The sequence below is a fragment of the Patiria miniata genome, unplaced genomic scaffold, assembly GCF_015706575.1.
Source record: "Patiria miniata isolate m_02_andy unplaced genomic scaffold, ASM1570657v1 HiC_scaffold_9, whole genome shotgun sequence".
NCBI lineage: Eukaryota > Metazoa > Echinodermata > Asteroidea > Valvatida > Asterinidae > Patiria > Patiria miniata.
Genome location: NW_024037076.1, coordinates 17192859 through 17209874, shown reverse-complemented (window position 1 = coordinate 17209874; position 17016 = coordinate 17192859). Strand labels below are relative to the sequence as shown.

The following is a 17016-nucleotide window of genomic DNA, read 5'->3' as shown; positions in this document are numbered from 1 at the left end:
AATAAATTTAATGAACCACACGTCGACAATCCATCACATAATAACATAACATCATCACAATTAGATGAGGACATCACATAATGAACTAAGGACATCACATATGAACTGAGGACATCACATAATAAACTGAGGACATCACATTATCAACAGAGGACATCACATAATGAACTTAGGACATCGATCCCGTTCTGGATTGTCAACATGTGATAATGAATTTAATGAACCAAAGATATCACATAATACATTTACAACATCACAATGAACTGAGGACATCACTTAATGAACTGAGGACATCACATTGTAAACAGAGGACATCACATAATGAACTTAGGACATCGATCCCGTTCTGGATTGTCAACATGTGATAATTAATTTAATGAACCATAGACATCACATAATACATTTACAGCATCACAATGAACTGGGCACATAATGAAGTGAGGGCATCACATTGTCAACAGAGGACATCACACATATGTATTGAACTACTGTAAGGATATCACATAATGAACTAAGGACATCAGATAATACTGACCTTAGAACATCCCCTGATGGAATTTTCAACATGTGATGATGAATTTAAGGAAATAAGGACATAACATAATACATTTACAACATACTGGTATCACAATGAACTGAAGAGTCACGTAATGAATTGAGGACATCACATAATGATCTGAGGACGTCACATAATGAACTGAGGGCATCACATAATGTTTAATCCATGGTTTTAATATACTTTGTTAACAAATTCTCTTTCATGTATAATTTGAAACATATTGGAAGCTGGTCTCATCAGCACATTATAGGCTTCCAACTTTGTGATTTAATAAAGCAAATAATAAGAATGACTATAATAATTATGAACTGAGGACATCACATTCATTGCACATACCGTACCAGTGGTACATGTAGCGGTAGGTATCACATAGTCAGGTAAACATCAAACAATTCATTGATTACATTTTACAGCTTAACAATATGAAAGAAAACCTTCCGGTAACATTGTAAATTGGTACATTTGGCTTTCCATACTTCACAGTTTACATACACATTTATAGTACATACCCGCTTTCATCACCCAATTGAGGTAATAGTCATCACGTACCGGTACCAATTAAAGGGGCACTTGGTCCTGAAATCCCTGAAAATGTCATGTTTAGGATTAATTACTTAGCCTATTTCAAACATCTGGTTGAAAGGAAACCAATCTTATGTCTTACCGTTCCCGGGAAAGACGAAAAAAAAAAAAACCGGTTGAGTACGAATACGTTTTTGTGTCGTTCTCATGCACATGTGACGATATACACGTTGTGTGTCTCAGGAACAGCAGTGACCAATTACTAATGCAAAAAAAAAAATGGTCGCAAACGTCCGCAAAAGGCGAACACTTTACGATTGAAATCACAACTAGCATTAACCCTAAAGGGGCCGGTATATTTTGACCATCTCTCAGCTGGGGGGGGGGGGGGGGATTCTGCCCCCCCTAAGATCTCGGCCATCGAGTGACGAAAAATTTTGAAACTCGGCACATGCATAGAGCAACTCTTCCTAAACATACCCAAGAAATTTCATGACTATAGGTCAAAGGGTTTCAGAATTATGGCTAATTAATTATTCATACGTACGAATGGCAATTCTGCTCTGTGTATATGCGAAAATTCAGTTTTCACGGTGCGTAGCGCCGGAAAATTTTTCGCTACGCGGCAACCCGTGGTCCGATTTTTATGTTTTTGGTATCTAAAGATGCGCAAAGCTCGAGGTTAAAAAGTCATTACAGCTCGGGTCGCGAAAAAATTTTTTTATAGGCTATCACGGAAAATGTTGAGGGGGGGGGGGGCGGATTCCGCCCCCCACCCCCCGGCCCCTTTAGGGATAAAACAGCTCGAATTCAATGGGGTCGCAAAAGTGGACCCTGAAATTCCTTTTTTCGCACGCATAATGCACAAAAAAACACCCACTTTTTAAAGGATAGTTGTGTGGATGATATATCCTACTTTTAAATGTTCTTTCAGTTTAACATCATCTCGTTCAAAGCGCGTTTTGGGCTGTTCCAGGACCCAGTGTCCCTTTAATGCTATAGGTAATAGTCTGGGGAATCCCCTGGAAATTGGTAAATGCTTGCTCTGTTGGACCAGACAAAAAGCTATACATGTACTGGTACAATAGGTCAAGGCAAGAAACAGACTGGCACATGCTGACATAAAACAACCAGACCAATGTACACTGCTTTAATCAACTGTGTCTGAAATTGGTCTCTATTTCTACACATTTCTCCACAGTCTAATTGCCACCAGACTGCTGGACTAGAGGTCAGTCTTTTCAAACAGTTGGACCATGGTTGGACATGTTCCAGTCTAGTCTTTGGCCTCAAATTGAAATCGCTTGGCTTCACTCTCAGGTGCTTAAGGGCCCCCCAAAAATTGAATTCTAGATGCTCTGTGGTGCGATCTGAGGCAATTTTTTACCACTCTTACCAATTTTTTTTAGCAAAAGATAATCATTTCAACATCATTTTTGAGTTTGGAGTCATTGAATCAGCTATTCTGAGCTACAGATCTAATCAAATATGGGCTACAATTTTATTCGGGGACGAAAAAAGTGGGGGGGGGGGGAACAAACGATATGATATGGGGGGGGGGGAGGGACTTGTCAAACATATCAACATGCCGCCTTTCTGAAAAGTAGTGAATATATCTGTGTTGAGGGTGTTCTGTGTGTGGTTTCCTGGTCGACTAAAGTCACCCATGGGAATCAGCAGGGGGGTACTTCTGGTCAACAAAGTCGCCCATGGTAAGAAAAGGGTTAATAATTTTAAAGTTGAACAAAGAAATTGACTGGAGCTGTTTTGAGCGGAGTTTGAACCAGCGACGTCTGGACTGTATAAGATCTTACTTTTGATGGTTCTCGGCTTACTGTCAAATTGTCCCCCCAAAAAAGGAAATCCCCAAATTATGACGATTTGTTTCTCATTTATTTGTAGGCCGTTTCATCTGGATACAAATGTCACAGCCACAGGCCCAGAAGTTAACGGCGTCTACACATGCCGTGTCGTGGACAACAACAGGTTGTACAGCAAAAATGTGACAGTTATTGTAACAAGTAAGTCATGCTGTGCTGTGAAGTTTTTAAGTTACAGTGTTGCTCAACTCTTTTGTTCTTGGGACTTACCGTAGTAAATTTTGCTTCAAACAAAACCATACTGAATTTGCTCTTGTACCGGTAATGTGGGGAATATTTCTCTTTTCAGTTTCGGCAATATAATCCTTGAGTGTATGCTGACTTAAAGGGAAGATACAACATTTGCAAACATCGAAATAAAAATGATAAAATTACCACAAAATTCTTTACTAGACTGTTAGGGAATGACAGTCTAAAGCATCTCACACAATGATGGCTCCTGGTGTGCTGACATTTTTAAGTAAAGTGGTATTTTTGTATCAATTTCCAATTTTTTTTTCAAAAACTGCTCCTAATTTTTAATATTTAGTCATTCCGCATTTTCTTTGCAATTGATTACACACCTGTGAAGATGTACAAACAAGCCAGCTAGACTGATTCTCTGACCTTATAATTCCCCAACGTCTATAAATTGCTTTGTTTCATCTTAAGTGGGGTCAGGGAACTGACTACACAAGAACCCAAAACGTAAAACAAGTCAGGGTACATGTAACAATATTTGCTTTAACATCTGAACATACTAATCCTCCAAATCCATTTATTTCTGAAAATTACAGCAAAAGCAAATGTTGTACATTCCCTTTAACAACTTCACTACAAATCTGTCAAACAAGTCATTGATGATTGTCATACCTCCTGTGCACAGGTGCAGATCGAGTTCAGATGGTTTTAAAAAATTAGGTACCAGTACATGTACATGTATATGGGGCAGAAAATGTACAAACGTTGATGAACTAATTTTTTTGCAGCAAACTGCATATTAGTTTGAAATAACATACAGGGTGGTTAAAAAAAAAGGACACCCACTTTGACAGCAATTTTCACCTACTAATAATGCACTTATTTTAAATATTTTTTCACATAGTAGTAAAGTACCGGTATAGGCCTTTGACCATGCATGGTGAAACAAGCTTAGTAAAAGCATGAAAAGTCGCAAAAATAGTGATATTATGATAATTTGAATACAAGTCACCAAAATCAGTCTTGTCCACGGGTTATTCTATGTAAATTGGACGTTTTCGTAGTTCATAAAAATTAAAAAACCTTCCCACCAAAATATATTTTGCCCTGGTAACTTTTATTGAAGCTGTCCAATTATTCATGTCAGTGTTAAGATCATCTACTCAATGAGCTGTCGGCTTAAAAATAAGTTCATTGCACTCCATAACATGACCTACCGGTAACATAACTATCAAATGCCATGCCCTTTCAAATAAAGCTCCAATAGCTGAGCTCAGTCAAGCGAAAGAAATGTATACCTCCGTGGACAAACAGGTTTCGCACATGAAATGTTCAAATTAGCATAGCTCAACGACAAAATGTGCAAATGCAACGATTTTTTTGGGTCACATTTGCTTAAAGGCCAGTACTTTAATAGCTACTAATCGACAGTTAAAATTATTTTTAAAATAGGTGAAAATTACTGTCAAATGTGGGTGTCCTTTTTTTTTTAACCACCCTGTACATATACCGGTATGTACCGGTACATGTCATGCAAGGTGTACTGTAGCTGAGTGATTTCTCATTATTTTTTTGTAATAGAATAATTTAAATCTTCCACAGATATTCCCGATCCTTTCCTGGAAGCACCTAGCAACAAATCTGTGCTCCTTGGACACAGCGTGGAGTTCCGTTGCAGAACCAAACCCGAGGCTGGTACCCTGACCTTGGTGGTGAGGAACCAGACCATTAACCAGTGGCCATCTGATGGAGAGGGGAACCAGACTAGAGGCCAGTCGCTGGTGGTCAGGCAGAGGAACCAGACTGTTTCGATTGTCATTGAGAGCGTGAGATTTGAGGATGCGGGGAGATACAGATGCATTGTGGGCCACGAAGGGGGAAATGACGACGCTGTGGCAGATGCAGTGCTCACAGTTCAAAGTAAAAAATTTTTTGTTAGAGTTAAATTAAGGAGAATCCCTTTTTGAATACCAATTACAGCTTCCAACTGTCCCCCTGGAACTGGAAGAGCTACATGTATACTTTCCTCCTCAACCAATCAGAATGAGCTTCAAAAGCTGTCACACCCAATCACTGTTTTTTCTTTTCCTGCTCTTTCAAGTTTAGAGAAGTCACTATTATAAGAAGCCACTTTTAATATTATTTTTAGTAGTACCGGTAGTCCATGTTGAGCACGTTTCAGGCAGCTTTACAGAGATTTACGGTTTATTTCATAATTGTTGAAAAGCTTTAGAGATTGCTTTTACAAGGTGTTATATTTATAGCCTACATACTAATCATTTATGCTAAATAATGCTTTTGAAAAAGGTAAAGGCAAGCTATAACGATAAACTGTATGTACATGTATGCATGAATTGTATGACTTGTATCTATAATGCCAATTACCCAAGATTCCTTATTGTCAGAAATTTGCCAGTAGTGTGCATGAGGTCATAAATAAGCAGCTGGGGTCAATTTCATAGAGCTGCTTAAGCACAAAATTTGCTTAAGCACAAAAACGTCTTGCTTAATAAAATCAGGTTACCGGCCAAAACTCCATGCGATTGTTATGCTAAGTAAACATCAGCTAAATACCAGTCACAAGCAATGTACATCACATGGAGTTTTGGCCGGTAACCTAATTTTACTAAGCAATTTTTTTTCGTGCTTAAGCAAATTTACTGCTTAAGCAGCTCTATGAAATTGGGCCCATTGCAAAAAGTACCATACCTCTGTGAAATTAAAGTGGTAAAGCCCACCACAAGTCCATCACAAATCCTTGTCACAATTAAGTACTCAAATGAATGATGTGACCAAAGTACCTGGTACATATATTCCTTTGTTGTTGTTCATCAACTGGTAAGTTTGTGACTGGACATGTGAAATGGCTTCAGGTTTTCTCTTGCCCAGACTTGTGATGGACACGTACTTCTCTCTGTACATTTTCACAGGCCCGGGATCAGAGCCTTTTGTTGCAGACTGGACATCAGGAACCGATCTATCAGGGAGCGTTGTGAGTTTGCGTGAAGGTCAGCTGCTCAACCTAACGTGCGCGGTGCGAGAGGCTTACCCAGAGCCACGCTTGGTATGGCTTGTTGGACATGAGGATTTCACGGCAAAAGCCAGACTGCGGTCCAGGTATGAATGGCATCAGTAACAGTTCCATTAAACATTGAAAGCTTTTGTTTATTTAGCTTAAAGTAGTATGGCTTAGTAATTGTTTAGGTTTGTGAATCATGTTCAGAGGGTCAGGGGTTCAACTTAAAGATATAGTCCATCATTTGTAATTTGTGCATTTTGTTCGTTTGAAGCAACAAAAGTGTTCAAAATCTAATGAAGGATACTGAACAACTAAACCTGATTAAGTTTCAGCTCGGCTTCAGCTGTATATTCTGAGAAAAGCAGCATTCTAGGATCTCAATTTCAAGTTATCAAAAGTTGCTGAATCATGTTTTGAATTGTTTTGAATTGCAGCTATACGCGATGTCGCGCACTGATCCGACGAATTATAGCAACCGCGCGCCTGTGCATCGTGCCAATGCTTGCGCGCGCTGCGCCGAATAACAAAACGAACTACTAATTTAAATTTTCCTACAGTGCGTCTTAAGACGCACCGTTGGAAATGCCTTCTTTCATTGATTACTTCAAAATGATAGCTTGCCAGAAAGGTTAATTTCATAGGGAGTTTAGTCCACTTTCTATCTTTCAACCAAGTATGTTTTTCAACAATAATACGCCAGTTACTTTTTCGGATGGCTGCAAATGATGGACTATAGCTTTAAGCTGCTTGCAGTATATTTTGTCCTCCTGGGCAATCCACTTTACCCTTTCATGTCTCACTCCATCCAGGTGTTCAAATGAGTACTTTCATTAGTGAGAGAGTATAATTTGCGATGTCTTTTGTGCAAAAGAAATAATAATAATAATGGAGACTTGCAATGCGCCATGTCTGTCACATAGTGACACTCCTGGCGCAGTTTAATTTCTCACTGGATAAAATGCCAGCTTTTCACTGGATAGAATGCCAGATGAGATGGACTTCATTTGAAGTCCAACATTCATTTTATAAACTGACTTGTATGTTTACTTTATTGCAGTTTTTGTTTCCTATTAAGTAGAAGGTTTCAGTTTCGCTTGATTTGAATGTTTTCCGTCCACAGTGTTTTTCTTTCTTTTTTTTCTTTGTTTTTCTTTTCAATTTTTAATTTTCTTGTGGGTGTCATTGTGGTACTCAGGTCTTGTTCAAAATATTTCCTTGTTTTCTGAACAAAAATTAGCTACTAGCTCTTCATCAATTCATGTGTGTTAGTCATTTTGGCACAGGTCTTGTAAAAAACTGCTTGCTTTAACTGAAGACAAATGAGCTGCAGGGACCGTAATCTAGTTTATTGGCGTTCATTAATGACCTGTTCTGTCAAAATCAGACTTTTCTGGGCATAAGGTCAAAAATGAGATTTTTGCATATTGTTAAAATATGTTCTGTTTCCTTTTAATAGGTGGTTTAATTTTTGAAACCGGTCATTCCTGGGCAGAGTTATGCTATTTTGAAGTTCATTGGGTCGAAAAGTAAAAAACAGAGAAAATGGACACGAATGTCACAAAACAGACATTTCTTTAACTGATATACCTTAACAAATCATCAAATATACTATAATTAGATATCAACTTAGGGTTTCAAACTTTTATAGTATATTGTAGACATGCTCAGGATTACAAATATGCAAAAATTAGAAAATGGAAAAAAAATCACCCCCACAGCGTTTTTTGGCTCTATCTTAATTTCAACCTCTGCCCAGAAGCGTCTGCTTTTGACAGAACAGGTCCTGGGCTTGTAAGAAGAATTTCAGAGGTGACTGTTCCATCTGGCACTGGACAAAAATAATTATTCTTTCCATTCAACATTCATTGTTTTGTATTACACCTGAAAATTCCGCATTATGCACCTCCAATAATGTGACTTTGCAGTGGAACTTATACCGTTTTTACTGTTGAACGAAACTTTAAATTTTGCGATGGACTGGGCCATGCCGGTACCTACATGTGTAAATGTATGACCAGGATTTATTCAGGTGTTGCATCAGAATTTTTTGCACAAACTCAGTTTGTTTAGGCGAAGTAAAACAAAAAAACATGTTTCTTGTCCCCGCCCGCTTCCTTTTTGGAGGCCACCTGGATTTGTTTAATTATTTTTTATTTTTGAAAAATGCAATAAAAAAGCACCGAAAAAGTCCAGGGTTAAAGGAAATGCATCTAAAACTGTTCATTGTAGACCAATACAACTCTAAATGACACTGTAAATATGTTCAGTTCTCTTCTCAACTTGTCTTTCATTTTAAAAGTGTCTTTGAACAGTGGAAACACAAACGGTTGCAGGAAATTTTATAATGGCGGCCATCTTGAAAAAAGAAAACAAAAAAAACCCTCTTCCTCCTTTTTTTCAAGAACACGGACGAGAAACATGTTTTTTTTTTTATTTGGCCTTACCTGTAAACAATTGTTTTGTATCTCCATATTTGTGCTGCAGAACTTCACCTAATGGTGTGTCCTTTGATGTTGAAAGCGACCTCATTTTTGCCCCAATCTGGCAGGATGATGGGAAGACCATATCATGTGTTTCTGATGTGGCCTCCTTAGGGATAGTCACAAGCCCCGATGTCATCCTCAATGTGTCATGTAAGCACTCATTAGCTGGCTGGCTTAACCGGTCTGGCAATAGTCTTGGCTCAAGACGCTAGTGATCCATAGTAGATGGTGCATGGTGCGCCCTCTAATAGCACAACAATTAGACCAGCGGGCCTATACTTGCACTTAGTCTATGAAATAGACTCAGTGCCGAGGCAAAAGCCATGGTCTGTTACATTTGAACAGATTCGCTGATTAATTATGCCAGACAACCGCATCTTGACCTCTAAATTTTGACCAATCAGCGAGCGCTTTCTATATCAGGTCTTCGGGCTTTATACATGTACGTCCGGTGATGTTGACTCAGCATCATATCGTTTTCCTAGGGAACCAATCATTACGAGAAATGGTTTGATGGCTTGCCTGACGGTTGTAAACATTCACGACGCAGTGATACTGGGCACGAAGCCATGACTTCGTTTTGTCCAAATTTACATAAAATGGCCACGCCCCCATTGTTCGAAAAATGACCAAGACGTTAGTGAGAGAATGTAAAAAAACAATTATACATGGGCGCCACAGAATATTGGTAATATCACTCTTGATCACTGACATCTTGTGCCAAAACTAGTCTGACTATAGCTAGCTATTCTTAGGCCGCACTCAGATGAACCTTGCAATGACACAGATCAGTCAGCGACCTAGACTTTTCAGGATCAAGCAACGCCTGAGCTACGACCGTCGGGAACATGTATATCAGTCTTTAATTTTTTGCAACCTAAGTGTAACTGCAGTGATATTGTACAATCGGCATCAGTTGTTGCTAAAAAACAAACATGCAAGATTAAAAACATTTCAATTTCTGTGCCACAACGGTATGTGTTCCAACCAGGCGGGAATCAATCGCAGTTGACCTGTGTGACGTCATGTACACATCTGTATCATCTTATTTCATTGTGTAGCCAGTCAGAGTGCGGGAAAAATGGCCAAATGAATAGACGTGGCCGTGGAAAATCATTTGATTGACATCAAAACCTGCACCGCCATTTTGAAGAAGTCTCATGATCATGTCTATCACGGAGCCCATAGCGAGTGCAATGAAACCATAACAGCAAAGATTGCCATACAATGGGTTCATTAAGCCAAAATATTTATTTTAATGATGTCTTAATTTTATTTGCACATCCTTAGATGTTCCCAAGGTGTCCGTTTCCCCACGTGAGAAGACCATTCAGCATGACGAGAAGCCCCTGTTCACATGCTGGGCGCCGGCCAAACCGCCGGTCACCAGCTACAACTGGACCCTGCAACAGAAGAACGGCAAGGTCATCCAGCGGTCCACTGGGATGTAAGTTTACTTTCACTTCAAATCTCTCGCTTGTCCAGCAGCCGCGTTTTCACGAAACAGTGCGTAACGTACGCCGTGCTCAGGATTTAAGCAACAAATTTGTTGGGCAGCTGCGCAATGTACTTACGATCAATTGCAGGAAACTTGGCGTAGCTGATGCGCAACATTTTAAATAGTTTAATCATCTTGGATGAGGATAATAATAGCATTTACGGCAGCTGTTTGTATTTAATTTCTATTCGGTCAGTAAACAGTCATTGAATCACCTCCGCCCATCATTTTGAAAACAATTTTGACCGACTTCGGAATCGTGAACACTCAAATTCTGTCACAGGTAAACAAGGAAAATTCATTCAATACAAACACAAAACTGTGAGTGTCTTATAGCAATCTTGATGAGTTCAGCAATGACAGGTTCCACTACGATTACAATTTGCCAGGGAAAATAATTTATTTTCAGTCGTTATGCCATAACTTACGCCGCCTAATTTGATTGTGTAAGTTACTACTACACAATAATTTGCTGTGTAATTCGTGGACTTGTGCATTCTCAAACTTTTGTGAATTGTGTCATACCGGTAACTGAAATGTTTCGCAGTGTAAAATGTTGTGAAACTGGTAAATTGTGGAGCAAATGGAGTTAAGTATGCCATTGCGTAAAGTTACGTGAAATCAGATCCCAGACAGTTTTAGTTGTGCCTAAAAACAGCATTGTGATTTCAAAAATATATCACATAAGAAGCTAATCAGCTATTTGCCCGTAAAATACATGTACATGTACACTCCCCGAAAGCACAATATTGTCTGCTATTTATCTGGTGAACAAATTAAGAAGCTATCACTACATATTGCACTCATTCTTAAAGTCGAGGTGTTTCAAGCATTTTTGTAGCTTATTTGGTTGAAGGACCTCAAAATGAGGTCACCAAACTAAGCTAAACTTATTAAGATTCTCCACTTACATGTATGTTTGATAGATCCATGAATACCAGTCTGGCTCAGATTTTTTTTTCTTGGGGGGGGGGGGGATATCTGGCATCCAGTTTACATACTAGTAAATATGAGGAACATAGACTGTGGTGAAAAACAGACTTACAGGTACAGTTTCTGCTGGTTTGCATGATTCCTGGCTATACTTGGCATATACTGGAAATTTATGGCATCTAACTAGCGCCCCTTGAACAGAGACATGGCACTGGAACCAGTGCTTTGTTTTAGAGGTTGCAGGTTCAAACCCCGCTTCACTCAATTTCACTAATAGCTATACAGCTAGTCAGTTTTGTTCGTAGTTTATTTGATGAGAAGAAATTTCGGATAGGTTTTATATTCCTCCTATTTTTCATACCTTTGCTGCTTTGGTCCTAGGTCAGTGAGAGTACCAGCTCTAGATCCAGATCACAACATGGCCACCCTCACCTGCTCTGCGACAAATGAGTATGGCACCAACAACAGCAAAGCAGTCATCAAAGTCTTTGGTATGCACAGCGCCCTCTCTAGTTTATTGTCAAAAGGTGGCAGGCAGGAAATATAAAATATACAACTTGACTGTAAAGATGCACTGCTGTCCTCTTTTTGTTTTTCTTGAGACAAATTCTCCACATTGATGTTTCATTTTAAAGGGAATATACAACATTTGCAAACATCGAAAAATAAAACTACCAAGTTTTTACGAAATACCTTAATAGGATGTTGGTAAATGACAGTCTAAAGCATCCTGTAAAATTATGGCACCTGGTGTGAAGTCATTTTTTAAGACAATGGTATTTTTGTAAAAATTTCCAGCGGTGGTCGGCCGACCACCGTTGGAAAAACCTAACTATTTTTCAACTACTGCTCCAAATTTACCATTAATTTAGTCCAAATTTTGTTTGCTTTTGGTAACATGTTCATGAACGGGTGCAGGCCAGCTAGACTGGTACCCTTACCTTACAATTTTCCGGCATCTGTAAATTGATCCATTTTATATTTAGTGGAGTCAGGGAACCAGACTACTTGAACAGTTTTGTTTTTCTTGGTTTTTCCAGCATTTTCGAGCACAAAACTTCAAACATGTCAGTGTAACAATATTTGATCTATTATACTAACCCCTCAAATAGTCCATTTCTGAAAAATACAGCAAAAGCCAATGATGTATATTCCCTTTAATAAACATTTTAATGTTTTTATCGTGGCCATCTGCAACTCTCTGAAAAAAAGTCGACTGGCTCCCGGTCCCTACATTTTAAAATCACAATAGGGGGTGGGAACCAGTCTACCCTGTGTCAGCTGATTTGCTGTTGTGATGAAGTACATGTAAATATTCCGTGACTAAACAAAAATGCTAAACATAGACCAATTTCATTTGTTTGTTTGTTATCTCATTCAAAAGTGAATGATAGCCATTCTCTGCATTACAGATGACCCTGATGATGACGTGGAGGTTCCCTGGGTCATCATGATATCAGCCCTGTCAGTCCTTGCTATTCTCATGGTAGTCATGCCCATACTCATCTACAGACACCGCGGCAAGATACAGGACCTCTTCTTTAAGAACAAAAAGAAATCAAATCAAGGTAAAAAAAAAACAAATAATAAAATAAAAAGGAGCAAATTCAAGTCATATATTTATACTGCTTTATCCACAGGTACGAGAAAATGGGAAAAAGTAAATTCCATTTCAGTCATTGCCATAGGTATTCATTTTGTACTTTTTTTCAAAACTGTTTGTAAAGTGACAGGGTAGCATCCCCCTCCTACATGTACATATATGCCCCTTTCATTTCCTTCAATTTACAAAGAAAGCATGTCCCTAAATACATGTACATATATGCCCCTTTCATTTCCTTCAATTTACAAAGAAAGCATGTCCCTAAATCGTCAGTGAAATGTGGTCTGCACTATTTTGTCAGATTAATTTTTTTTTTCAGGAAAATTGCTGATGGACAGTAATGTCACCATAATATTTGCCCATCAGAGAGTCAAAAAAGAAGGGGGGCGGGGAGTAGTTGACACTGCAAACCTCAATTCAGTTAAAATGCATACTTTTAGTTCATTGCATGTGCTTTATTGAAGTGCACTTTGATAACAAAACCCCTACTATATAAAATCATAAATTGTCTGACTTTTAATTGTCTTCACTGAACAGAGGGCAAGTCACATGACGTCTTTGTGGCCTACAAAGGCGGTGGAGACGAGGAAGAGTTTGTGATCCATTGTCTGGTACCCAAGCTCAAGGAATGGGGCTGTGATGTCTGTGTGCATTATCAGAACTTCCTACCCGGGAGAGGTAAGGCAGCAGTCTGACTATAGCTATGGCATTTCTGACTATGGCTTCGACTATTAAAGCCAGAGTCCATCATTTGCAGCTATCCAAAAAGTAACTGCCGTAATTATTGTTGAAAAACATACTTGGTTGAAAGATAGTAAGGGGATTAAACTCCCTGTGAAATTATTCGTTCTGGCAAGCTGTCATTTTGAAGAAATCAACAAAAGAAGGCCTTTCCAACGGTGCTTCTTAAGAAGCACCGTAGGAAATTCAAATTAGTATACCCACCGTAGGAAATTCAAATTAGTATAGTTCGTTTTGTTATTCGGCAAAGCGCGCGCAAGCATTGGCACGACGCACACGCATGCGCGGTTGCTATAATTCGTCGGATTGGTGCGCGACATTGCGTAGCTGCAATCGGCTCAGTGAGAACGTGTCTCGGATGCTGAATTCAGGCCCAATTCAAAACATGATTCAGCAACTTTTGATTTGAAATCGAGATCCTCGAATGTTGTTTTTCTCGAAATATACAGCTAAAGCTGAGCTGAAACTTCATCAGGTTAGTTGTTAAGCACCCTTGTCTAGACCTTGAGCACTTTTGTTGCTTCAAACGAACAAAATGCACAAATTACAAATGATGGACTATACCTTTAACTGTAAAATATCAATGTCAAAAGCCCAAGCTGAAGCCAACAAAAGACAGCCATGTTGGATTAAGTCTTACACTCATGATTCGCAGAGGAATTGAGGCTTTGCATCCACGTGACATTATCACGTGAACGGTGCAAGATCCGCCATTTTTGGACGTCTAGTGTGCTCAATCGATCGTACAGTGCATATACCCAATGTGCATGTTCCACGGTATTTGTCATGGTCAATATCTTTCTCGCGAAAGTCATTGGTTAACCCCCAAACATTGAACAGAATAATGAAAGATAATGAAATAAGTTTTAATATGACCTTGGAGAGTTGTGAGTATTTTATCTCAGAATTTTGGAAGTCACCGGGGTGTATCACCGGGGTGTAAGGCAGTTTATTTACTAGTCTGCAACTGTACATGTGTATGTCCAATATGGCCACTGATCTGTCATGACATGATATTCCTCAATAGGCTATTCTAGTGACCAGCCATTTTTGAGTTGGTATAACTCCCTCTTGTGCATGTCACTCACACTCTTGAAAGTTATTGAAACGGGCAGCAAACACTGGTTTCGTTGAAGGAGTATCGAGTCCACCCAAGCATGACCGCGATGCAAATTTCCTTTTTTTGTGGGGGTATTATGCACCTGGGGGGAGGGGGGAATGGGAATTTGTGGGGGCCATATGTGCCACACCGGGCCTCCACATTCCTTCACCTTAAGATTTTGAAAAATTAATTTTGCTTCACACAAAAGAAACTGCGCTAAGACTCATTTTGATGAGGTTTGGTCACAATGTAAGCAAAAATTTTGTGTGTTCATTTTCAGAAATTGTTGACAACATCACGGCTGCCGTCGGCAGCTGCCGCAAGACGCTCCTGGTCTTGTCCCCGGACTTCATGGCCAGCGAGTGGTGCTACTTCGAGTTCTTGTGCGCCGTGGACGAGATGCTGCGGAACCAGACTAACTTCATCATCCCGCTGATGTTCGGTGACATCCGCAATGAGGAGCTGTGCCACAGCATGCGGAATCTTCTGGATACCGTCTCGTTCATCCCGTGGCCGACCGGAATCAGTCATCAAGGGCAGACCGATGAGTTCTGGAAGCTGCTGAAGAGGGCTGTGGAAACGGAGTTCAACGTGAACAAGGAACAGAGTACAGGCATGACAGGGGAGTTAGATGAGGTCAATAATAACATGGCAGATGAAAGGGATGACAACGTTTATCTCATTTAAAGTTAGAGTCCATCATTTGCAGCTTTCCAAAAAATGACTGGCGTAATTATTGTTGAAAAACATACTTGGTTGGAAGATACTAAGGGGACTAAACTCCCTGTGAAATTATTCTTTCTGGCAAGCTGTCATTTTGAAGAAATCAACAAATGAGGGCCTTTCCAATGGTGCGTCTTAAGAAGCACCATTGGAAATTTCCGTTAGTATTTCGTTTTTTTATTCAGCGAAGCACGCGCAAGCGTTGACACAACGCACACGCGCGCGCAGTTGCTGTAATTCGTCAGATCGGTGCCCGACATCGCGTAGCTGCAATCGTCTTAGTGAGAACGTGTCTCGGACGCTGAAATTCAGGCCCAATTCAAAACATGATTCAGCAACTTTTGATTTGAAATTGAGATCATAGAATGCTGTTTTTCTCGGAATATACAGCTGAAGCTGAGCTGAAACTTCATCAGGTTAGTTGTTCAGTGCCCTTCTTTAGATTTTGAGCACTTTTATTGCTTCAAACTTACAAAATGCACAAATTACAAATGATGGACTATGCCTTTAATAGTGAATACAACTACTGCAAACTGCTTTCTGACTGGATTGACCTAACATATTCAACTCCAAGAACTTCTGACGGCCTGATGTTGCGATCTGAACAAGATTTTGTTTTTTGCCTCCGAAGATTATTCAAATCTGCTAAAGAGAAAAAAAAAATCTTGCCAATCCACATCATGTGAGTAAGGTCTTTCATTGATCATTTTGAAGTTCCTGTTGCCCCATGCTATTTTTCTGAAGTTCACCCCCCAAAAAAGACATGTACATGTGGATTTTGTTTTTAAATGCTAGTTTTTCTAGCAGTGACAAGTTATTCACCTGTGAATGAGAAGTCGAATGAAACAAATTGCCCATGTTTTGTTATGGAGTAGTTACTTTTGAAATTTTGAATAATTTGCAGCCCGTCCGTAACGCACAAAAAGTAGTATTCACCGTGTCTATACAAAAAAAAAAACCAGCCAAAAAAAAAAGAAGAAAATTAAAAAAACATTGCTGCATGAATTCCATAATTTTGGTTTGACCAGAGCTTGACAATTTTTTTTTTTTTTTTGCCCAAATTAGGTGGACCTCTGGTGTGCATAGAGATGCAGTAGATGGAAAAAAAGAAAGAAATAGAAATAACATATTACATGCGAATTGAAAATTCATTTTGGAGCGAAAAAGTCTTCAAATCTTGGCCAAAAACAGTTTTGTTCTTTTGATTTGCATATCTGTATTTTGAAGTCCTGAAGAGCAAATGGCTGGTGTTAATATTTGATAAGTACTAAGACTTTTCTTATGATTGTATATTTGTATGACTTTTTAAACAGTTCCACACGACATCTATTCTTGTTATATTTCTTATGACATGTATATTTGTATATTTATTACTTTTAAAATAAAATTGTATTTCCCGTGATCGCTTTTTGAGTTTCATCCCCAAAAAACTAATTTTCTAAATGACAATATAATTGTATTCACTTTTGAATGAGGCATCTTACCAAAAAAAAAAAAAAAAAAAATGGCCGACGTTTAATTTATAGTGAATTTGATTATTTTACAAATTAGTCGCAGCCAGACAATAATTCCATTCTCGCTGGGTAGGTTGGTTCCCGTCTCACAGTCAGTATCGATAATGTACATGTATGGACTGGGAACCAGCCTGCTAGCAAGGGGGTTCTGTTTTTGCCTAAAATATAATCCCTTTTTTTTCAGAGGGTTTCAGACGCCCAAGTAAAACAGGGTGTTTTGGGGTTGGAATAGCCTACAAGTTGAATTTGTGGAAGAGCA

General features: G+C 39.1%; 1 protein-coding gene across 1 annotated transcript in view; it reads left to right on the top strand.

Moving 5' to 3' along the window:
* LOC119720764 overlaps positions 1-15284 on the top strand; it is a 30274-nt gene extending 14990 nt beyond the window's left edge. The window contains exons 8-16 of the mRNA XM_038190598.1: positions 2984-3102; positions 4744-5061; positions 6072-6258; positions 8645-8793; positions 9934-10090; positions 11456-11565; positions 12487-12642; positions 13215-13355; positions 14801-15284. Of these exons, the coding sequence (XP_038046526.1) occupies positions 2984-3102; positions 4744-5061; positions 6072-6258; positions 8645-8793; positions 9934-10090; positions 11456-11565; positions 12487-12642; positions 13215-13355; positions 14801-15207 (1744 nt within the window). The 3' untranslated portion in view covers positions 15208-15284. The remainder of the gene's footprint in view (positions 1-2983; positions 3103-4743; positions 5062-6071; positions 6259-8644; positions 8794-9933; positions 10091-11455; positions 11566-12486; positions 12643-13214; positions 13356-14800) is intronic.
* Positions 15285-17016: the final 1732 nt, after the last annotated feature.